General features: G+C 51.8%; 9 protein-coding genes across 9 annotated transcripts; 2 read left to right on the top strand and 7 right to left on the bottom strand.

The window, feature by feature from the left end:
- Positions 1–425: 425 nt before the first annotated feature.
- Positions 426–2793, bottom strand: BO97DRAFT_381926 (uncharacterized protein; the record flags this gene model as incomplete). The annotated part of the gene is made up of 3 exons (XM_025693273.1): positions 2428–2793; positions 2160–2370; positions 426–2105 (listed from the first exon to the last, which is right to left on the bottom strand). Exons 1-3 carry the CDS (start codon positions 2457–2459, stop codon positions 426–428), a joined length of 1923 nt encoding a protein of 640 aa, XP_025556009.1. The 5' UTR covers positions 2460–2793.
- Positions 2794–5338: 2545 nt separating this feature from the next.
- BO97DRAFT_335569 (uncharacterized protein) lies at positions 5339–6202 on the bottom strand (the record flags this gene model as incomplete). Its single annotated transcript, XM_025691430.1, has 1 exon — positions 5339–6202. The coding sequence occupies one exon, from the start codon at positions 6200–6202 to the stop codon at positions 5339–5341; it is 864 nt and encodes a 287-aa protein (XP_025556008.1).
- Positions 6203–7317: 1115 nt separating this feature from the next.
- Positions 7318–9496, bottom strand: BO97DRAFT_360326 (Zn(II)2Cys6 transcription factor). Its single transcript, XM_025692352.1, has 3 exons — positions 8627–9496; positions 8427–8570; positions 7318–8362 (listed from the first exon to the last, which is right to left on the bottom strand). The coding sequence occupies exons 1-3, from the start codon at positions 9335–9337 to the stop codon at positions 7544–7546; spliced, it is 1674 nt and encodes a 557-aa protein (XP_025556007.1). The 5' UTR covers positions 9338–9496; the 3' UTR covers positions 7318–7543.
- An 842-nt stretch (positions 9497–10338) lies between these two features.
- On the bottom strand, positions 10339–11243 carry BO97DRAFT_410369 (uncharacterized protein; the record flags this gene model as incomplete). The annotated part of the gene is made up of 3 exons (XM_025696134.1): positions 10339–10749; positions 10822–11115; positions 11208–11243. 3 exons carry the CDS (start codon positions 11241–11243, stop codon positions 10339–10341), a joined length of 741 nt encoding a protein of 246 aa, XP_025556006.1.
- A 485-nt stretch (positions 11244–11728) lies between these two features.
- BO97DRAFT_452812 (uncharacterized protein) lies at positions 11729–15424 on the bottom strand (the record flags this gene model as incomplete). The annotated part of the gene is made up of 6 exons (XM_025699043.1): positions 11729–11887; positions 11949–13804; positions 13861–13941; positions 14141–14672; positions 14722–14811; positions 15107–15424. The coding sequence occupies 6 exons, from the start codon at positions 15422–15424 to the stop codon at positions 11729–11731; spliced, it is 3036 nt and encodes a 1011-aa protein (XP_025556005.1).
- A 741-nt stretch (positions 15425–16165) lies between these two features.
- Positions 16166–17654, bottom strand: BO97DRAFT_402461 (uncharacterized protein). The gene is made up of 2 exons (XM_025694510.1): positions 17222–17654; positions 16166–17118 (listed from the first exon to the last, which is right to left on the bottom strand). The coding sequence occupies exons 1-2, from the start codon at positions 17340–17342 to the stop codon at positions 16352–16354; spliced, it is 888 nt and encodes a 295-aa protein (XP_025556004.1). The 5' UTR covers positions 17343–17654; the 3' UTR covers positions 16166–16351.
- A 200-nt stretch (positions 17655–17854) lies between these two features.
- On the top strand, positions 17855–19174 carry BO97DRAFT_402460 (uncharacterized protein). Its single transcript, XM_025694509.1, has one exon. It carries the CDS (start codon positions 18262–18264, stop codon positions 18688–18690), a length of 429 nt encoding a protein of 142 aa, XP_025556003.1. The 5' UTR covers positions 17855–18261; the 3' UTR covers positions 18691–19174.
- A 282-nt stretch (positions 19175–19456) lies between these two features.
- BO97DRAFT_402459 (nucleotide diphosphatase) lies at positions 19457–20432 on the top strand. The gene has a single exon (XM_025694508.1). It carries the CDS (start codon positions 19548–19550, stop codon positions 20397–20399), a length of 852 nt encoding a protein of 283 aa, XP_025556002.1. The 5' UTR covers positions 19457–19547; the 3' UTR covers positions 20400–20432.
- Positions 20433–20583: 151 nt separating this feature from the next.
- BO97DRAFT_402457 (CybS family protein) lies at positions 20584–21747 on the bottom strand. The gene is made up of 5 exons (XM_025694507.1): positions 21567–21747; positions 21396–21413; positions 21142–21208; positions 20966–21085; positions 20584–20903 (listed from the first exon to the last, which is right to left on the bottom strand). Exons 1-5 carry the CDS (start codon positions 21706–21708, stop codon positions 20738–20740), a joined length of 513 nt encoding a protein of 170 aa, XP_025556001.1. The 5' UTR covers positions 21709–21747; the 3' UTR covers positions 20584–20737.
- Positions 21748–22343: the final 596 nt, after the last annotated feature.

Raw genomic sequence — 22343 nt, 5'->3', positions numbered from 1 at the left:
TCCTGACCTTAGTCCATTATAATGGTGAAAAAGTTGGTAACAACACGACGGCTGCGAAACTATCTAGGTGCCTTCCCCTTCTGAGCAACTGTTGTTGGTTGGGGATGGTGGATAACGGGCGCTCTTGGCGGAGCGGAAGAGATACTACTGTCGCCTTGGTGCCTGGCGATCCGCCCGGTACTGATTCCTGAATCCACCAGGACTATTTGCAGTAGTTCGCATAAACAATAATAACAGCAGGTACTAGGCTCACTTTTAAAGCTGGTAGGAGCAACCGGAACAGGAGCAGGGTCTTGTCCGTCTCCCTCATCGATCGCTGTTATTTGTACGCCAGCTACTTCCAATAACCGAAATATGCAGACATCAAGCATTGGATTATATTACTAGAATACTAAATTTATAAAGATAATACTGGGCCCAGAGATCTACATCTCTGCGCTGGCTCCCGATTCGATCATACCTTTGAGGTAACTCAATTCGGTCATCATCTCCCGCATGGCTGCGGACTGTCCCAACAGGGACGCTCTGCTCAATCGGTTGTTGACCGGATCAGACACAGCACGTTTCTCCGCATGCAGCACCTCCAGGTCATCTTTGAGATGATCCGGAAAATCCATTACAGTGGGATCAGGGCTATGTAGCAGACCAAGGCCTTTGACGGACTCAACTTCCCCAAAAAAGGCCGCGTGTCGCTTGGGGTTACTCCCCACGCGCCCTTCTTCATCGTCAATGCACAGATCAGACAAACTAAGATCAGATGGGGACAGTGAAATGGAAAGACGGGGCAGTGGAAGGTCTAGGAGTGGCGAATCGCCTGCAACGGAGGTAGCGGTGGATTTAGAGTTCACCGTGAGGTGGGGAGTGTCGGGGTCGCTCATATCTCCGCATACAGAGGTCTTCAAGTAATCCGCATAAGCTGAGGCGTGAGTATCGGGTAGCGGCGGCACGTCGTGATTGAATGGAGTCGGGCATGTCACGGACTCCGGGGAAAGAAGCTCCGTATCGGTACTCCATTCCGAGAAATGACTTCGTTCGCATACAGAGCTGCCTGCCATAGACTCTGTATCGGTGAAATCGGAAAAGTGACTAACCATAGCCTCCGTGTCGAATGCCTTTTCTCGGACATCGATTTCGCGCAATGCCTCATCCATGACCGAAGATGGCGAATTAGGTAGAGTCGGCAGTCGCTTTTCCCTCGGAGCCGAGGGCCTTGGTGTCATGGCAGAATCATCAGTGGTAGTGAAACCGATGGACGTTGCTAGCAAAGCAGATGATTCCCAGAGTGACCTGTCGACCGCATTGATATGCTTCTCACCACGTGCTTTTGCACGTGGGGTTGATTGCTCAGCGAAGGATTGCTGCTCCATTGAGTTTTGGGCTTGTCTGTCATGATTACTTGACGGCACTGATTGGCGGTCACCGGCGGCCGCCGGGGTCAAGTGATGGCCTGTGTGAGGTGTTTGTTTGTAGGCTTGATCATACCCGCTAGAAGGAGGACGCTCAATGATAATGTTGGGATGAGGGGTCGTATCGAAACGGCCCGCGGGAATGTGTGGGTGCGAGTGCAAGGGTCCCCGGTCTGGACTAGGCCTGGTAAGATCTGCTTCATGATGGTTCGAATCTCCAAGCTCAGGAGACGATACGTTCCACTGTCGAAATGCAGCAAGAAGTCCTCTTGATCTTGGAGGAGATACAGATCGCGCGGTCTTGAAGACGGGGCCCCTGAGACCTTCATTGACCTTGACCTTTGGTGTCGCGCTACTAGGCTGAGAAGCGCTTCTATTGGTAATGATGCCCAGCGGGGAAGTGCTGAATGACCAGGCTGGAGCCGGTTGCTCCAACAAGGGAGGAGAGGTTCGGAGGCGTGGAAGCTTTGGTCTAGGCTTGGGCGGTCGCCGAGGGTTGAGGTACTTGTCTTCAGGGTTCATAGTCTGCTGAACCACGCTTTGCGCACTTGGACTTCTCGAATGAGTCAGAGTCGGAACAGCATCAGGAAGAATGACAGGCACGTTGAGAACATTGACCGGCTGGCCTGGAAGGAATGGACAATGTGTGGTAATTGGTTCTGCTTCGTTATAAGATTCCATATCGTCGTCCAACAGGTACTACACACAGTTAGTGTTGTAGTTCTCGGGGGGAAGAGACAGGGAATTACGAACATAATACCAGTAGGTTCCTCCCATCTTAAGTCCACCCGAACGTGCTGGCATCATATTCGACGGTGAACCATCGCATACGATGTTCACAAAAGTATGACATCCCCTCCACTGTCCAGGACCAACACGTCTGTCTCGCTCCATGGCATAAGGTTTGGAGAAATTGTCCCATGAGCCCAACAGCTTGACTGACTTGACTTGCGGGTTGGTGCAGCTGCGCGCGGCAATCAGCAAGTGCGCGAAGAGTCACAGAACAATGAAAATAACTTACAGAAGGAACGTCATCAAAGTTGTCGAAGCCATGGCTGCGATATTTTGTAAATATAACTCTGAAAATCAAGAAGATCGAAAGACTTGGTGTCGGCTAGGCCAGTAACGATATGCTAAGCAAGTGTCGATTATAAAAAATGCAATGAACGTTATCCCAAGACCAGCTTGGAGCGAATTGAGTGTTTGCGAAAAGAAAAGGCAAAGGAGCGACGGTAGGTAGAAAGCCTAGTCAGGCTATGCCCTGCAATGGAATGTCAGGAGGATTAATCCCACTGGCTTTGCCTTGCGACGCAGACCCTTAGCGTGATATAAGAGTCGAAAAGCTGAGGGCTGCGGCTTAGAGTGACAGCTGTGCCATAACAATAACAACAAGGCGCAAGTGAGACGGCAGATCAGTGATTCAGTAGCCGCGGGGTTGCGGAAGTTAATTTTGGACGCTCCTAGCCGAGAGTTTCGGCAGGAAAGGCCAGACCAATGATGCTGGAGGGATGGCAAGTCGGAAGCGCCGACAGGGCAGACTACCTGGTCGAGGGACAGCAATGAGAGGCGGAGAAGCGTTTCTGAGCGCCTACTGCAGGAGCCGGATGTTTCGAGCAGTTGCTTCTCCCACACAGAGTTCAAACGTCGGTCCAGACGGGTCGGCGAGGGCGAGGAAGCTGAAATGAACCAAGGAGAGAGAGAGAGAGAGAGACAGCAGAACAAATACCGTCGACTTGATCGCGCGTGTGTACACTTGACCCAATGCGGGATCTTAACGTCAAGTCAACAATCACGAAGCGCAGTCAAAGGAAAATCAAGTTTTGGCAGCCGGATTGTCCTGTCGCAAGACAGCGCGCTTATCAAGACGGATCCACCAGGAGAAGATATAACCACGTCACGATAGGGATCGTCCCTGCAAGAAAATACTGTCGCGAGGGAGGAGAGTTCATGATGGCAGCAGCAGCAGCCGGCCGACAGAAAAAGGACGCTCGATGAGATCCGAACATGGCGAACATGGTTCCTGGGCGGTTGCGGCCCACTCGGGAGACCTTTTTCTGCTGGGATGAGGATGCTGATCCTTCCTGGTGAACCAGAGTGGGCTTCAAGGGACTCAGGTCCTGAACGGGTGGACACGACTGGATCTCGGGCGTTTAGCTAGGCTGTAAGCATGCTAGGCGTGCCTGTAATCGGTAGTCAGGACCGCAGTCGCAGCTTGCAAGGGTGGAGACCGATATAAGTCCGAAGAAGGGAAATTGATGGATCAGAAAGAGAGGAAAAGGAAAAAGGGAAAAGGGAAAGCAGCCAGCCACGAAGTTGATAGGAGTGGTTGACTGGAGCAGATTGCTTGGAGACGGCAGGCTGGTATCACGGGTGGAAATTAATCAAATCAAACAAGGCTCAACCAAAAGTAGTTGGTGGCTGGACATAAGCCACTTTAAGGCTGACCCTTCTTTTCCCTCTCCTCGGAACGATTGAACAACATTCAGTCTGTTGAACAACACATCTGAACTCTTGACAGATAGAATTAAGCTTCATCAATATTCCTCTCGTCTAGCCTTTCCCCGAGAAGTCAATTGCAGGAGGGGAGATTTTTAGCGAAGCGAAGCGACCAGAGTGATCACCAAACCCTCTTAGAAATTCGCACCGTACCCAGCACACCTACGAATACGCGCCGATCGACTTCTCCACACCACGTGAGTGGAGGCCCGCAGGCAGGTGGGAAGAGCAGACTGAACTGGATGAGATCTGTCGACTGTCGCTTGCTTCGCCCTTTCATTGTTCATGCACGACTCCTGCATATCTCCGACACCCTCCCCCTCGTCCCCATTGTATGATCTCGTTCCCTGAAGCGGCTGTCCACACTGCAGCCTAGACAGAAAAAAATAGCCTCATCAATTTCTCGTATTCAGTTCCTTCACTACTACCAATAGACTACTTGGCCTTGCAAGCTAGCTAACAATCCTGTGTATGGCACTAGGACGTGGCCGGTGAACCATCTCCATCTATCCATCCATCCCTCACGGACCAGCAGCGCGCCTGGAGACTAGACTAGACTAGACTAGACTAGATTAAAACCAGTCAGGGGTTTCGAACCCCCAGACAAGCCAATCAAGGGATCAAACTCGACAAATCATATTCCGATAATCCCAGTCACTAAGCGTGCTGTTGCTGCATGAGACTGCAGCCACTCAGTCTGTTTACCTCGCGGGTACTGGGCCAACTAGACATCGATCTCCAGGGAGACACACCCCCGGAGCAACAGATAGATTGAGAGGCCTGGGCTGTTCTGGGCTGGCTGTGTGTGTGCGCGCGCGCGCCCAAACCCCCATCATCCGCATTAGCTTGGTGCAAGTTCCTTGACGGTCGGCTTTGGGATTTAATTTCCATCTTCACACCAATCAATAATTGAAATTCGACAGCAAGAGGAGCATTTCAGCTGGACGGGAGTACCCGAGCAAAGCCGTGCAATGACACCGCCAATCATACCTACACAGTACACATCCCTCGGGCATACTACTACCCAGCCTACTAGGTATACGTAGAAATTAGGGACACTAGGGAAGAAATACCACAGCAAAGGGAATCAAGCATACACGGTTTTCAATTAAAATGGTCACCTGAATTGACCAGTCATGGCACCCTGCCAGGATAAGACTCCCAGATCCCGAACAAGGACGGCGGCAACTGGGCGCTTGCTGCAACGCGTTTCATCTAAGGAGCCCATTTTGGACGTGACATGATTGGCACAATGACCTGATTAAGGACCGAGCATATCCCGAAAAGCCGCTACTGAGGAGGCGCCTGCAGCAGAGTAAAGACGTGAAACAAGCAGAGAGACAAGGAGAAAGAAGGCAGCCCGATGTCGCAACAGCGGCGGGAGAAGGCATTGGTTATGAATAGCAACAACCATCCCGAAGCGAAAACAATCGCGATCAATGGTGCCCGTCCCGCTTATCAAACTTCCGATTCACTGCACCAAGCACGCACTTGAGGATGCCGTCCGCAGTCAGCGTTTGCCCCTTGTTGCCGCGCCACGGCACCGTGTCGACCATATCGCGGAGGTTCTTCTGATGTGTCATCTTATCCAGCTCATCGTCTAGATCCTGCAGATACTGTCGCGCCACGGGGTCGTCGCCGATCTGGAAGAACTGGATCCCGACCTGCCAGGGCACGGCCGAGATCTTGTCGAGTCGCTGGGCCACATTGACGATAGCACTCTCTGCGTCATCCGTGAACGCCCCATCGGTGATGGCGATGATGTTCAAGGGCTTGACAAGCTGGGCGGAGTCATCGAACCCATCGCTTGCAGCCACCTTTTTCTCCAGATCACGCATGTACGGAGTCAGAATGTCCATCAAGCGGCGTCCAAATGGCGTGGGACCCGAGGGATACACGCTGTTGAAGATCTCTCGGACATTGTCCGCCAGCGTGATGTTGTTGTACGATCCTGGTCCCCTTCGAACGGTATCCCTGCGGTGGTTGAGGAACCAGATATCGATGCCGTCCTTGTCGTACTGCGTGCAGATCGGAGCGATAGCGGCAATCGCATCTTCAGCCTCCCTCCAGCGATGCCCACGCATGGACGTGCTATCGTCAACGAGAAAAATTGTGTCGAACTCGCGGAGGAACGAATATGGCGAGTCGCCGGATGAGGTGCTCGAAGCTGTTGTGGGCACTGTGGGCATCGGCATCGGCTGCGGCTGCGCGGAATATGGTGGGGGCGACCATACGTTCTGACCGCTTGGTTGAGCAGTGTCTCCTGTGCTTGTGATGCTTCGAACAGGTTCGGACGGCATGCTTCGGGTGAGCGAGCATGAACTGGCGCGCGAACGCCTCTTCTCTCGTGAAGAATGTTGTCCCATACTGGCGTTGTTGAAGCTCTAATCACTCGGTATTGGATGACGATGAGTTGAGTCTCGGCGGGTAAGCTTGTCTCGCAGGTGTTGTAGAAGTGGCATGGGCGGATTTATAGATGGTCAGCTCGACTCTTGCCTTTGTCAAGTGAAGGGTGAGTTCCGGTAAAGAAGTGATCGATTCGTTGAGAAAGACTTAACCCATCGAGAGCGACTTCGACTTCTTATATGAGAGCCCATGAACAAAACAAATGTGGCGACCAAGTACGGAAGGTCAGTTATTCACCCAGTCTTTCCTCTTCATAAAGGTACCAAAGACACATGGAAGGCGCAGCCAAGGCAGACTGCATCCCACCCACAGGCTCTGATTCACTCCAGACCCGACTCATATCTCCCACAAGCCATCCACTCAGAAGAATCAGAATGGCCTCACGCCGTAGTACAAGCGTCTAACTTACAGTTCCAGCCCAGGGATGAAATTCCACGTGTAGACTAAAAACCATCCCCACCGTTTGATGGGAGGTGGATTCAGCCAACCAGTCCTAAGGACCACGGCCTAAGGCTTCCAGGCAGGAATGCTTCGCCCCCTCCTCCCAGTCCCGTGATTCCATCGCCAACCGGGCTGTCGGCATTTGACACTGCCCCAAAGGCAAGGTTTAAGCATCTTTAGTCAATATAGCTGCATCTACTCCGTACTAGTAGCTGGGTTGTGATATCTGCAGTTTGGGCAAGGTTTGTCAAACCTACAGGGCTGCATTGGAAGGTAAAAATGTGAGGGGTAATAGGGGGCTGTAAGGCTGATAAGGTAATGATGCTGATTGCATTGATTTCGTACTGCCCGGAGTTCCGAGTGCTGGGGATTGACGATGGTAGCTAGTGTAGTCAGTGAAGTGCACAGCCTACTCACTAGTCGCGGGTGACAGCGGATACCCGCACCACCGCAGTCGATAGTGGCACTGCCACCTTTTATACCATGGTTATGCAGTGAACTACTGGAATGAACGGACCGAGTTCTTATGGCTCTTGGTCTACAGAAAGTATAATTGAATTGTGTGTGTACATATGTCAGTGAGCCCGCCCGCCACTGGTAATTTATGCACTCATGTCAGACCAGACTAAAAAGTAATTGCCGTTCGTGACTAAATAGTAACATCGAATCGTACCAACCTTCAAGGCTGTGGGTTAACTTTATCTATGGACAAACGGCTTCTTCCTCATGATGCAATGTGGTGTGGACACAAAACAAAGGCATCTTAGGGTATGGTGGCCATCTGCATGAAAGTCTCAATGAGGTGCAGTGACCCTTTCGATTATACGTGCGTCGTCAGTTTGTCCAAGTACATCGAACGTCTCACCACCTTCCAAAATGTCTATCAGGGCCAGAGCTTGGTCAATGCCCATGCGGTTACCAATAAGCGCTAAACAATCCACCACCCATCTGCGTAAAGAATGGTCCTTCGGCTCGGTGGCACCAGCCAAGAATAAAGGCCACAGCAGAATCATCCCGCGAATGAAGCCATGTTCGAGGGCCACTGTATTGAATGTAGTGGCCTCGCCAGTGACGAGGTCAGCGCTAAAGTGATAAGGCACACTGGCGCATATATCGAGAGCGAGCTTTTTGGCCTGATCGCGGACCTGCGCGTGATGGCTAATAAGATCAGGTGAGAGAGTCATGCAAAGGTTCAGTCGATATGTATAGGTGAGGATATATTCGCTGATCATGATTCGAGCACAGCGGTATTGGTTCCACGCATGGGAAAGCCATAAATCTTGGTATACGTGATATCGGTTGTTGTACGACGTGAGACCCCAGTTGGATTGGGTAGGCCAAGGACTCTCGATAGTGGTGTAGAGAAATCGGGACGGCAGAGCCGCGAGCCATGTCATCAACTCGCCTTCGATGCTATACACCGTGGTCAGGATGTCTTGATTATCGGTGATGACTTTATCACGAATGTCCGCCCGAAGATTGGCCAGTCGGCCAGTTATACTGATCAGACGGTCGCTGTAAGCCTCGGTCTGCGGCCGCAGAAATTGGGCGACCCTCGTGCAGTCAAGGACTGATTGAGGCACTCGAGCCTCTCGTTGTAAGCAGCTAATTATCTTGACGAGCCTGTCAGCAAGATTGCGGATGAGAATAACACCAAACAAAGCGGGCAGAACATACTATCTGATATCGTAACTGCAAGAACAGCTTGAGTCCTTCCGCTTTCCGAAGTTGTTCCACGCCTCTCAGCTCCAAAAGTGCAGCGGCCCCGGCGATATGATTCGTCCAGTTATCGAGATTTTGCGGAGCTCTACTGGAGACAACCTGGTATACGATCAGACACGGTAGAAGCTTGGAGGGGCATCCTCGAGCCAACTCACCTCAAAAATCGCCAATAACAGGACTGCGGCCAGAGTCGAGTTATCCCTAGCCTCTTTCTCATCGGTGACAGCAGAAGTAAGAAGTTGCAATGCATGCCCGTACTCCTTCTCAGACGCGATCCGTAGCGGAACGGATCGCCTGGCACGGGAGAGCATAGCCATCCCAGTGGACGCCATGCTAGCCATCATAGCCTGCTGGCTGGGCGAGGTCCGCATGTCTAGGATGAACTCCGTCGCGGAATCCGATCTCATCCATACGCTTCCAATCCAAGCATTCTGACGCAAGAAAAAGCAGATGGCTTCGTTTCTACTTGGTTGGTACGAGGGTTGTAGGTCGAGAGAGCGTCGGGTGATGAGCTCCCGTTGTAGCTGTGCATTTTCATTGAAGTCCACTATGTCACTGGCCCCCGATGCGGCGCTGGGGCTGTTGGTAGTGCTATTACTCCTAGTGCGCCCAGCAGGGGTTCCAGACCGACCAGTCGGGCCGGACTTGCTGGCTGGTTTAGCCCTGCGCGCTGTGGCCCCGGTCCGTGCCTTCCGAACGACCTGTTGGCTCTCGTCTCGGAACATCAAGGACAGTTCATCTCGGTATCCGGGGCAGACCCGGTTGCCCTTGGCGCACTGAGAGCAGGTGGGCCGCGCCTGGTCACACCGGATCTTGCGAGAGCGGCATTCCCCGCAGCCTTTGCTTGGCTTGCCACAAAAGACCATGTTAAAGCAGGCGCAGCGTGCAGAAGTGGCTGGTCGGTCGTACTATGTCGGGGATCATAAGCGATAGACCCAGTCAGATAAGGAGAGCCGAGCCCAAGATAGTAAGCAGTGCGAGGACAGGCGGGTTCACTGTGCCTTCTAGGGGGACAAGTCTTGCCTGGGCTTCAAGATATAGAACGCACTAGCAGTAGAGCAGTCACAAGATGGCATAACACATCATCGAAATCTGAAGAGCCTCCACCTTTGGTTCTCATTGATGATGAATGGGGCACGGCCGTGGGAGATAGAGAGGAGTATTAGTCGCCGCGGGTGCCTTAGGCGTGACGGTTCGGACCCACGTGCGCCCTTGCTAACTTGATCGGGTATGCCTTGCGAGCAGCAGTGGCACAAGCTTGTCACAAGAAAGACACCACTTCCACGAATATTAGCTGCTATATATCTCTCTGATTCCTTGCGTGTCTGCCTAGCAGTGCCTCGCATCTATGTACTGAGTTTTGTATCTGGACCATATCATATTGTTCTGAGGCTGTGCATTTTGGTCTGATATAGATCGCTCCCATAATGGCTACAGTCAACTGGGCGCTAGATAATCAAGCTTCCATGCTAGTCACTTAGTTTAGGAAAGCTTACTCATACAGCCAAGGGCTAGAGAACTCGAAGTGCTATGGCTATGGCATGAACAGACACAACGCCAGTCCTCTAGTTTCATTGAAAGCGTACTGATCGGATATGCTTCTATCTACCGTTAACGGAATGGAATAATGGCTAGAATCGTGCAAAGAACGAGAGAAAGCCCGAAAAAAGCACCGAGCCGATGCACTAGAGCGACCATATTTGTACATTGCTACCAACCATTGATAAGATTCGTTGTGCCTTGACTATTATCTCAGCAAACTGATGTCGTGAATGATAATCGCGTCCATATCTCATCGACATCCTTGCACAGCAGTAATTAATGACACCCTGGGGCCATAAAAGAAGCCTAGTATGGATTCGAACCGTCACAGAATCAAAGGGGCATGAAAGTGGCCAGGAGTGTTGTTTCGAGATCCTTGCTTCGGCAGCAAAGGATAAGGTTGAGAATACACGGGGGGATAAGTAAAATGTAGACCGAGCAGTTGACTGCCACTTTTCTGTCTGGGGACAAACTCGGGTGCGTCAGGGCGAAGAGTGGAGTGTGGTGTCGCTCGTCCCTTGTTCTCGCCGCTTGCTTTTCTGTGAACCTGTTTCTGATTCCAAAGGCCCTCAACGGGTCCTGGGAACTGTGGTGTCAGAATTCCGAGCTGAAGAGGAGTTCCAGTCGGATAAGTGCATTGCGAATAGCTCTGCATCGGCGATGGAGGTGCGTTAGGGGCTGACGCGTAGTTTAGTGGCAAGACATGGCGCGGAGCGAGGCCGGGTGGCTCATAGATCTATGCGATGATTTGTCTTAATCATCTACGGAATCCAAGTAGACAATTAGAATAGCTGATGGATGAGCTTACTGGATGTTGTCCTGGAAAGCGGTATTGCTCCATTTGCAGTCTGTGCACATTGTCCATCTCCATCTGTGAATTGTATGTCTGCATCGGCAGTGGTCTCATGGCATTTGGTGGCATCAGACGTGGGATTGGCGGGCTGACAGGTCCATAAGGAAAGAAACTAGTCCCAGCACCTGACGGACAGTACGCAGGCGCAATAGGCATGACCTGCGGAGGGCCACCGTGATACACGGGGAACAGTTCCGGCCTACCCCTATGGTCAGTTCGGCGAGAGAACGATATCACTGCAGGGTCCATCTTTAAGAAGATATAATCAGTGATACTGTTTTGACCCTCCTTCACTTCTCAAGCGAAGGACCGAACCAGATGAATCGAGGAAAATCCCTTACCTGGCTGGGCGAAAGCTCTAGGGGCACATAATTCATGATTCGAAGTATCAGATCGATGAAAATAGACGAACGCAGGAAAGATTTGTGAAATGAGAAGATCACCAAGAATAACACGGCAAGTAAAGACGCCCAGAGGCTGGAGTACGCGAGCGACTACCAGAGCTTCAGGTGTTCTGAGGAAGGAAGGAACTTTCATCGAGGCGGGCTGACAGTGTAACGAAGAAGTCTACAGCCTGGTGAGAGAGAAAAACACACAATCCTTCACAAGTCAAACCTTTCCCTCAGGAATCATGTCTGTGCGAAGACCCTCTCTTGGAGTTGGCTGTCTGGGCCCGACTGGGCGTTCTTATCACTACATCTTTACATTACAGTGAAGAAGCAAATGTAGTACTCAGACAGTCCATGTTAAGACTATTTACATTTTCTTTAATTTTCCAATTTTTTTTTGGTTTTTTTTTTACTTTTTAAAATTTTTTTTTTTTTTTTCTCTTCGGCTTCAAGCAAGCAGAAGGAGAAGGAGGCTAGCCGAGGAAACCCTCAAGCTGCTCCAACAACACGCTGAGGGCTTCCTCAGCCGCCTCCTTCTCCTTCTGCTTGCTATCCGCCGAAGCGATAGCCTCCCCCCAGGCCCTCTCTGCAGCTCCGAGGAGCTGTGATCGCCGGGCCAGGGCGATCACCATCTAATAGTCATTCAGTCAGTCATTCAACTCTCACTGAAACCTTGGCTTGGATTGAACTTACCCTCGCGCACGTATCTCGCTGAGCTGCAGTGACCACTCTCTCCTTGTGTTTCTCAACAAAGTCTCTGACAACCCAGTCATACGTTCCATCAACTGCGTTGATGTGTTGAGTTTCCGTTTGAACTGCGACATGCTTCACGCGTATCGGAATCCGTGAAGGTGTAGAGACTCCCAAAGGAGAGCTTTCAGAAGTAGTGGGCACTTGGCTCGTGAGATAGGGGCTTCCACTGGAAGTTGTAATCACATGTCCTCGTCGAGTTCGAGATCCAGGGATCGATGATGTATGAGTACTGGCAGACGTACTGGTGGATGCCAGAGTCGGTCTCAAGTCGATCATGTTAGACGCGTTGGGCCCAGGGAGAGGCTTACAGCCAGGAGGAAGCTGCTCAGGAGGAATCTGAATTGGTTCGGAGATTGGTCCAGTGCGAGCCTTAGTATTGCGCAAAGAAGGTCTATTCCACGCAAGCCCTGCTGGTTTCATGACGCCGCCTAAGCTCTTGCTACTGACAGCTTTTCTGATCGGTTGGACAGTCACTGGAATCTTATGTGTAGTAGCTCTGTTCCTAGGGATTGGAGTCTCTCGCCCAGTACCAGCGCGGGTTTTGAAGATGTTTCGAATGCTAAAAGACTTTTTCTCATTGCGTGAGACTGGAGTCCGTACCCCTTCGCCGGCCGTGATTTTTGGAAGCGGAATTGTTCTAGGAACGACTTCAGCGAATGATTCCTCTCTTTGGATTCGTTTCGAAGACTTTGGCTTGGAGGAGCCCCCTTCCTGGATCGAGAACTCATACAACGGTTCCAATGACGACGATCGAACAGGGTGAGAGTGAAGAGCTGTGTAACGATCAACAACGGTGTGAGGTCCAATCGACGAGTAGCCGAAGTGAGAATGCTCAGGCCTATGGGTGTCATGCTTACGTTTATGGCTAGACATCGCGTCCTTTTGTCCTCTCTTTGGGGCTGAAGAAGAGGTCCGTAGCAGTTCATCTTTCTCCTGCGTTCTGGAAGGAGGATTTTCGGTCTCCAATTCCTGCGAGTAGTTCTGAATAGCCCCAGTAAAGCTTAACACGCTGGGATGGGTTGAAGCAGCCGATATCTCTGGATAGATATCAGCCTCCTCGTACGAAACTTGGGATCCGTTGATTGGGCTGGGATCCCCCCGAAGATTCCAGATCACGTCGCCCATGCTATTTTCAACATAATCACCAATGCCATCTTGACGCCTAAGAGATGATAGTGGCTGGTCAAGGTCATTCTGGTCCTCATAATCGGATTGCAGAGTAAAGGGATATCGAGCAGACTGTGATACTGTACCTCCCATTACCTCGTCTGCGGATGATGAGATTCTCAATTTAGTGCCATGAATGCGTTGTGCAGTTCTCTCAGCTACCGGTGTACGATACTCGCCAGTATAGATTGTGCGAGCCGGCTTTGGGGTCTCTTCCTCACTGGTATCCCAATCGTTATCAAGCACGGACTTGGAGAGACCATGTCCCTTTCTGTCATCAGGCTTGGGAGTAACTGTGGTACCACCAAATGCCTCTTCGGATGGCTGGCTACTGGGAACAGATGGGCTCATAACACCAGAGACGTCTCCAGTATAGAGCTCTCTGGATGTGGCGCCATGGGCACGAGCAGGCGAGGATGCACTGCGCCGCTGAACAGGCAAAGGGATTGCACTACGGTATGCACTAGAAGTCTGTGTTCGTCTCTCCAGTGGGGACGGTTCTGTCGGTGTTTTGATGTGGTGACTCGCTTTCGGAATCCGTGAAGGCTTGAAGCTTTCGGTGGACACCGACGCAGAGCGGGAAGCTGGATTGTAGCGGGTCTGAGGCAAAAAGTAATTTGGGTCATGTTCTATGCCCGTCAGTCTGGTTGCCATGCAAGAAATGGGTTATAGCTTCCCCACTCACCGTAATCAGTATTGTCGTGTGAATGTTTCTGTGTGCTCTCCATGGAGTAGCCCTTCATAAATGAGGCATTTCCGGATGCTTCTGTGAGTCGATTAAGTCAGCTTCAGGCACAGTCATGTAAACACACAAGAATGAGCGTCAAGAATGACTGTCCACTCTCTATCATAGGGGACATAGGAATAAGGGCTGCTTTGCAGTGCAGCTACCAAGCTCCCAAATGTACGATCACAACAGGCGGACAAGGAAAATTTAGATAGGCTTATGAGAGTGAGAAGCTTACCATTCATGCTTTGAAAAGCCGTGTTGCTGGTGGGCGCGGTATAGCGTCTTCCTGGAGTACGGGGGTCCTGAAAGGGATCTTGGACTGAGAGTTTGTCGGCAGCCATGGTGTCAGGATCTGACTTTCCGAGCTTTAAAGTACTTGTTCTTCTAGAAAAGCTTGGAGATGGAATGAATTTGTTGTCGTCTGGCGACGGGGAAGTGGTGGTGAAGGTTTTGAGCTCAATAGAGGGAGGGGGAGAAGCGTGTTGATGAGAAGAAGTTGGTGTTTGGGAAATAGGAGCTTCTGTGTGTTTATCACTTTCGCTTTGCTGCGTAGGGACGGTGCTAGTGTTCTCAGGCGTGTTCCCAGGCGCATAAACAAGCCAGTCCCAAAAGGCTAACAGGGAAGAGCGCATGCTACTTCTTCTGTTTGCAGTCACTGTCCTGCGGGACCTCTGCACAGAACCGTCGGAGGACAAAGTAGACAACTCTGCCTCACTGTTTGACGAGTGCCTGGAGTGTCTCTCGCCAGAATCAGAGGCTTGATTTGTCTAAATTCAGTCAGTATCAGCTATCAACAGCCACTTATCTTCTACATACATTTGTTGAAACTGGACGTAAGGTTGACCTGTCAGGCAAAGGTAGCTCTCCACGCTTTCGGGATCTGCCTATGCGTCTCAGACGATATCCCTAAGTCACTCTGTTAGTATTCGCTTGTCTTTCTTTTCGTTCTCCGGTGACTGACTTTAAAGTCTTTGATCCATCGGCTTTTTCTACTGAAAGCGCTGACACATGAATCTAGGGTTCGACGAAGCCTATTCTTCGCGGGGGATCTGGAAGGGCTGTTGGATGTGTTCTTCCCAACCCTAGTCCGCGGATCTGAGACTACCCTCAATATGCTTGGTCTAGAGCTAGACAGCCGTGCATCATGTGAATGCGGAGAACATGGCCGAGTGTGGCTCTCAGCTTCGGGAGTCTGACACACTGTCCAGTTCGGGGACAGAGGAGGAATGACCTGGCATACAGCGTCATTCTGCAGGTTCGGTGCGTTTACAGCCCCAGCGATAGATGGGAGTAAGCTGCCTTGAACGCCAGAAGCAGGTAGGCTTATGTGATGCTGAGCCCCGGCCCTATCGTATTCCTCTAGCTCTTCTAAGCTTGGTAGCACGAGAGTCGATACTGAATCGTTGTCTTCCAGCTCGGCTATTGGAACCATCCTATACGGCCTAAGCGGCATATGATGCACAACCTCTTCAGGCTCGCATAAAGAATAGGGGTCGAAACCTGGGGGCAAGCTGCTCATCTTGATAAGTTCTGTCAGATGCAAACCAAGACCTCACAAGTCTGTTCCAGTTTCTGGTTTTGATCTTCCTGGAAGCTAGAGACCTCTTGCGAGATTCTGGATGACTTATACCGATATCAGGGTTAGCATCTGCGATATACACATACAATTCCAAGAAACCACAAGAAACAAAACACAGAGGTCTGTCTTCAACAACACATATGAGGCAATACTCTTCGCTCTTAACGCATGCAGTCACATTCTGAGGTGTGAGGGTACTCACAAATCAATGCTTCACGTCGAACGAGGGTTATGCTTGGTATCTCTTCAACGAACGGTGTCAGGTTGGTATGATAGGATTCTTTTCAGAGAGTCTGGATGAGAAGGTAGAGGACGAGGAGATTAAAGAAGTCAAGGTGTTGAGATTACCAAGTGAGAGACAGGCTCGCCTCTCTTCACTGTGTTGTACCCAGAAACAGCCCGTTCCCCGATTAGGAAACGCTCGAGGTTCAAGCCTGGGCGCCTGAGGCACGAAACAGGCATTGCAGTGCAATTCAGAGCGTTTGCGTGAATTTAAAAGTGATATGTAGGTACCTTATGCTTTGTGTATGCTATGGGGATGTACAGCGGTGTGGCTCTTTGATTCCAACATCTCTCAGCCATAACGGAAGCCGTTCTCGAGGGGGCATACACACAGTAACCATGCATACAGCTCTAACTGGTTATAGTGTAACAGGTCGAGAAGAATGTACAAGATAAGTGGTAGTATCTATGGTATAGAAAGCCTGCCGGAAGCTTGATAGATACTGTCTTAGATGCTATTGGATTCTGCTCCAACATGATGCTTCATGATTTTCAACATAAGACGACCAACGCCGCTAAATAAATGTACTATCTACTTGCAATTGTCAGAGACACGACGACTAGTCTGCTGCTTAGTTTCGAAGTCTAAAGCCCGCGCTTTCTCTTCCCTGCCTGAAGAGGCAAACCAACGCCAGCCTGTCTGTACGTCCCAGGCGCATCGCTCGACCACTCACTGATCTCCCACTCAACCGTCGTCGACTGATCATCGCTAACGCCCACCCCACGTCTCATCTTCATCAAACGACCCAGCTGACTACCTTCAATCATCTCCTCAAACCACGGTATCCCACCCAAGGTCCCTTGCCTGTAGCTGCGCGAGAGACCCGACCCACCTCTTCCTGTGGCAGCAGGAATGACTACACGCGACGAGGTAGGCTGGTCACTGGACGCTGCCGCCGGAACAGCGACGACTTTGCCCTCTCGTTCTGGTTCCTGCTCTGGTTCCACGTCTTCCGCCTCCTCGTCCATATCTATCAACTCTCCTTCGACAACTCTCGGCACTTCCTCGACGTCGTCTTCATCCTCGTCCTCAACCTCCTCTCCTTCATCCGAGGACGGCGCCACCGGAGGAAGAAGATCCAAATCCTCTAGCATACGCTGATCTTCACCCAACAGACTTCCAACGGACACGCTCATGAAATCCGCCTCCTCCCTGGGATTCTCGCTCCAATACGTGAGCGGAGTGCCACAGAACCCGCAGAAGACACGCTGGGTGTGAGGCGCATGGTGCGGGGAGAAGATGCGCCGGATGCTTGCATGCGTTTCATCGGGGAAGTAGGATTGCGTGTGGGACTGATACCACGACAGGGGGACGCGAAGCCATGCCGTCAATGGTGAGCCATGGGATCTACCTGGGGCTAGTGTCAGCACTTATTTACATCAAGTCTCTCAAGAGATGATATCTGCGGAAACGCTGAAACACATATATCGAAGGGAAGACGGGAAGTAACCTACGGTTGTCTTCGCTGGAGTCAAAGTAAACCTGCGCATGATCGGTTACATTATCGGACAGACGAATGAGATACTGATTCCGGCCGCATTGACAGGATCCGCGCAGTGGTACAGGGTCGGTCATGGCTGCTTGCATTTGTTTTGCGGGCTGCCGATCGATAAGCTCTATCTGATTGTAGAAGCTTCCAAGGTGAAACCGTAGCGCGAGTATGAGGTCATAAATTCGGGGGAACAGGTCCGGAAGACCAGGTCAGTTGTTGCAGAGATTAGCAGTCAATGAGATGATGGTCAAGGCGAGGAAATGACACGAAGAACCGGTAGGTCGGACGTCGGGGAGAGGTAAAGAAATAGGCATGTGTTGAGGGGCTCTGGGAGGTGGCATGGTGAAGTCCACATTGGGATCTAGAAGCGACGTGAACTGTCGATGACGTTAATCGTCCGCCGCCCATCGAGAGTCCCGGACCAAAGCTGACCAGTTGGCGCCGAAGATTTAGCCCAAGGCGATCCAATCCAGGCCACAAGGCCGCCAGGCACCGTCCCGGAATTGTGCCTGAGGACATCAAATCCCGAATATTGGGCCTTTTCCTCGTCTGCTCCGTTGGTCCAGAGGTTCGATCTACCCCTGAACAATCACGAAAGACATCTGATATCCCTTCGAATAAATTGACCTCTCTTTGATTCTCTCCATTCTTGCTCAATCATCTTCGGTTTGTCAACCTCATCCCTGATCAAGTCTCTATACTTCTCCACGGGTAGTTCATCCGTTGCAAATGAGCCACAACCACAACCACCCTCCGTCTGTCACATGAAAATCCGTTTCACCCGCGTGCGCACACACAAGCGCATGATAATCACCTCCTCTCCACGGAACCAAAACAACAACAATCGCATTCTCTCCTCAGCTACTACAACAACAAATCCAAGACATCTGACATCTGAAACCCCTTCAAGCTGAAACAAGAAAGAAGCAGAAAGAAAAAAGAAACAAAAATAACCACAACCCGCATCCCCTTCCTTGCCCCGCAAACTCTCCCCCCCGCACTATGCCATCTGCACGCCCACCCGCCTCCCTGGCATCCAGCTCCTCCGAAACCTCGTACTCCCCCTTACCGAACAGCGCAACCGCGCCCCACGACGATCCCGAGGACCGGTCGCCCTCTACCACCCCGACCGGCACGTCCTCATCCAAACCCGCCGCGGGCGGCGCACAGGAGAAGGAGAAACCGCGGCTGACGGAGCAAGAGAAGAAGAACAACCACATCGCGTCGGAGCAGAAGCGTCGCGCTGCGATCCGCGAAGGATTCGACCGCTTGACGGAGCTGGTCCCTGGGCTCGAGGGCCAGGGCCGCAGTGAGAGTATCGTGCTGCGGAAGACGGTGGATTTCATTCAGCTCCAGCTCCAGGAGCGACAGGAGCTGATCGCGGAGATTGAGCGTCGTGGTGGGCACATCGATGAAGCCTTTCGAGTTTGAGAGGGTTGGTGTCAAAAGTGTATGAATGAACGTTTCTGATGAAGGTTACGACGGTGGGGCATGGAAGGGAATACGAAACAGCAGCTTCTATGGGAACGGTATCCTGGGATACGGGAGAGGGAAGCAGTCGGCACTATTGCTTTACCCGTCACCCTATATGACGCTACGGGCTGGCTTGACCGCGCAGCCTTTTCTGATCTGAGGTGACTTTTTCGGCGCGGAGCTTACTGGGATCTCTTCCCACCACACTCCTGCGGGATGGGATTGTATGGTGTCTGGCGTTAGGATTGACTTGAGGGTTCAGTATACGGAGACGAATCTCGACTTTGGGTATGGTCTTAATCATGCCTTGATCATGCGGACCGCATGCGAGACCGAGGATATTTCATTGACTTTTCTGAAGGTACTTAGCGAGGACATGTCTGCACAGTTGCAGGCCAACCGGTTGCAGAGAGCATTGTATGTCCTTAGCGGAATTGCTAGCAAACATCTTTACTCCATGAGCAAATGAACACAAATGGTTTCTTTATCAAAGCTCCCAGTACCCAGCATGATAGATCACATTTGGAAGGTATCTCAAATGTGACACAATTAGGGGGACACAGCAGCGTACGTGCATTGGGCCTGGAGTCGAATTGATAGACGATAGCGCCATCTGCCTTGATTCACCGCCTAACAACGATCCCGATTATCAAAAGCATCAAAATTCGTCCGAATGCGGCAACGCAACCAAATCCCTACATCCGTCTACTCTACCCAACCACAACTCTTTCTCTCAATCTCACCTTACTCACCCCTAAGAACAGCCCTCCAACTCCCTAAATCTCAAACCCAAAAGAAAGAAACCAAAAAAAAAAATGTCAGACAGCAAACAAGCGCTCCTAAACGACGCCTCGAGCGACCCGTCCGACCCACCACCAGCCTACGACGACACAACGACGCCGCCCAACCCAACGGGCACGCAAAAACGCAACCCGTTACCGCGGCCACCGCCCCTCCACCTCCCAGTCCTCAACAACCTACGCACGCAGCGCGTAATCCTCGCCTCCGCATCCCCGCGGCGCCGCCAGATCCTCTCGCAGCTGGGACTCCCCAACCTGGAGATCATCCCGTCGAACACACCGGAGGACTTCCCGAAGACGATGGAGCCATTCGAGTACGTGCTGGCGACGGCGACGGAGAAGGCACAGGCGGTGTACCGGCAGGAGATACTGAACGAGGCGCGCGGCGAGCCGGCGCTGATCCTGGCGGCGGACACAATCATCGTCGACACGGCGTCGGGCCGGATCCTGGAGAAGCCGCGGTCGGAGGCCGACCACTTCGCGATGCTGAAGGCGCTGCGCGACGCCGGCGACCATAAGGTGTACACGGCCATGTGCGCGATGGCGCCGCTGGTGAGCGCGCGTGACCCCGGGTATGCGCTGGAGACGGCGCTCGAGGAGACGAACGTCAAGTTCGATCAGGGCGTTACGGATGAGTTGCTCCTTGCGTACGTGCGTACGCGGGAAGGTGCGGATAAGGCTGGTGGTTATGGGTTGCAGGGGTTGGGGTCTATTCTTGTTGAGCGGATTGAGGGGAGTTGGGATAATGTTGTCGGGTTGCCGTTGCGCGCGGTCTTGCAGTTGATGGAGAGGATTATGGCTAAGGCTGATGATGATGAGCCGTTGTCGTCTGGTGGCGAGGAGGATTTGTTGGAGGATGAGGTTTAAGACCTTCATTACAAGACGCTCAAAGATTGGTTGGGTGGACGGGGGCAAGGGTTTATATATTCGAGATACCTCCATCATCTACTTCAAGAAAACCCATCATACCGTTGGATCTAGCGCTGGGCGTTTGGACAACAGTACCTGCCATTAGAACACAAAGAATTTCATTCGTACAAGAAACATTCACATGCACATACAAAACAGGACTATAATTTTATGCTCCAGGGCAGTAAGGATTCCACAGTACTGGCGTCTACCAGAACAGACGAAAATAAAGACAGCATATACAGAGGCAAAACGCCTGTCAACAGAACAAACAGCAAACAAGAAACGCCCCGAATTTATGCCTTCCACACCCTGCGGAGAGCCTCCGTGACACCGACATCGTTCGTCTCGAACTCGTACAGACCGACGGCTGTGCCGAGCGTGAAGGCACGCAGCAGCCACTTCATGAAGACGGTGGTCTTGGGCACACGGCGGGTGGGGAAGTAATCGGTGATAGAGGCGCTATTGGCGGTGTTAGCTTTTCCTAGTCGATTCGGATCCAGATAACCAGGAAATCAACATACTCAAAACCGATGTGAGAGTGAACGACGATAGCCGAGCAGATGACGGCGTCCATGACGGGACTCACGGAGCCGGCAGCGAAGGGAGCAATGCAGAGAGGGACGAGGGAAGCAGAGACGAGTCTATCGATTATCATCAGCGTGATGCGTGTGGTGTCCGGTAGTCGGGGTCAACGCACCTCTCGAAGGTCCAGTGGTAGCTACCGTGGACAGGGTGGGAGTGAGGGATGGGAGCAGGGTCGTTCACTATGATCGAGCAGAAGCCAATGTTAGAGAATCACATCATCGAGTGGTCCGTGGTCGTCCAATATGCGCGCTACGAAAGTTGAAGAAGGACTGGGATGAACCAGGAGCTCTTCTACCGCCATTCAAATACGTTCTCGGCGCATTGCAAGACGAGTTCGAGGGTGAGTAATTTAGTTGGACAACGTACTCGTTCCCTGGATAGACTCTGTATCATATAACCGTTAGCATCGCCATAGAATAAATTCCGATCAATTCCCCCATGTTCATCCCCCACAAAACTCAGCCACACCCCGCAATCTCCTTCCACACCCAACTACCACTCCCAAACCGTCATCTCAAGGGACCGCGGGCGACTCACGAGGCAGAGGGGGCAGGATCTGCTTGTTCGCAGAGGCGTGGAAGGCCACGACCTGCGACACGCCGGCGACATTCTTGGAGGCCCAAGGGGCGCGGAAGCAGGACTGCCGGAAGAGGGGGGACTGGCGCGCGATCGAAGCCATTGTGATGCTGGGAGAGGAGATTCGGTGGTGCAGCGAATACAAAAAGGAGGGTGAGAGGGACTTGGTGACCGCGATTCGACAAAAGCGCTACAGCAAGACAAGAAGTTGAAGTTGGAGACTCGAGGCTCAGGATGGAACCTCGGGAGTCCGATCGGGAAACGGTCATCACATTGTCGGATCCGTGATTGGTGCATTCCTCTCCGCCCAGCCGAAAATGGCCGACACCCGGCAATACCATCTCCAGCTGGTGGTGCTGAATGAGGTCGAAGATGGGTTTAAAAATGGTTGAACTCATTCATGACTATGCTTGGCCTGTCTGGGAGCATTCTGCAATGTATTCTGGCTAATTTGACGACCGAGTGTTGGTCAAATCTTCAAGATAACATTTGGAGGAAGTATAGATGTATTCATGCCTCAGGCGCAAACACATTCCCGTCTCCCGAATCTGCCGATTAAGGCAAGAACGGCTGCCTGATCTCATGTTGACACAATGTATTGTGTAGCGGCGTGATTGCACCTATATCCAAATCATGGGGACAAAACAACGAGATCATTCTGAAGAGCGTGATAATTTGCAGCGTGGTGAGGCCTTCAAAAACACAAGGCAAGAAAAGAAGGCTAAAAACACGATGCAC

The sequence above is a fragment of the Aspergillus homomorphus genome, assembly GCF_003184865.1.
Source record: "Aspergillus homomorphus CBS 101889 unplaced genomic scaffold BO97scaffold_2, whole genome shotgun sequence".
NCBI lineage: Eukaryota > Fungi > Ascomycota > Eurotiomycetes > Eurotiales > Aspergillaceae > Aspergillus > Aspergillus homomorphus.
The sequence above is the reverse complement of the archived record's forward strand: the minus strand, read 5'-3'. Positions and strand labels throughout refer to the sequence as shown.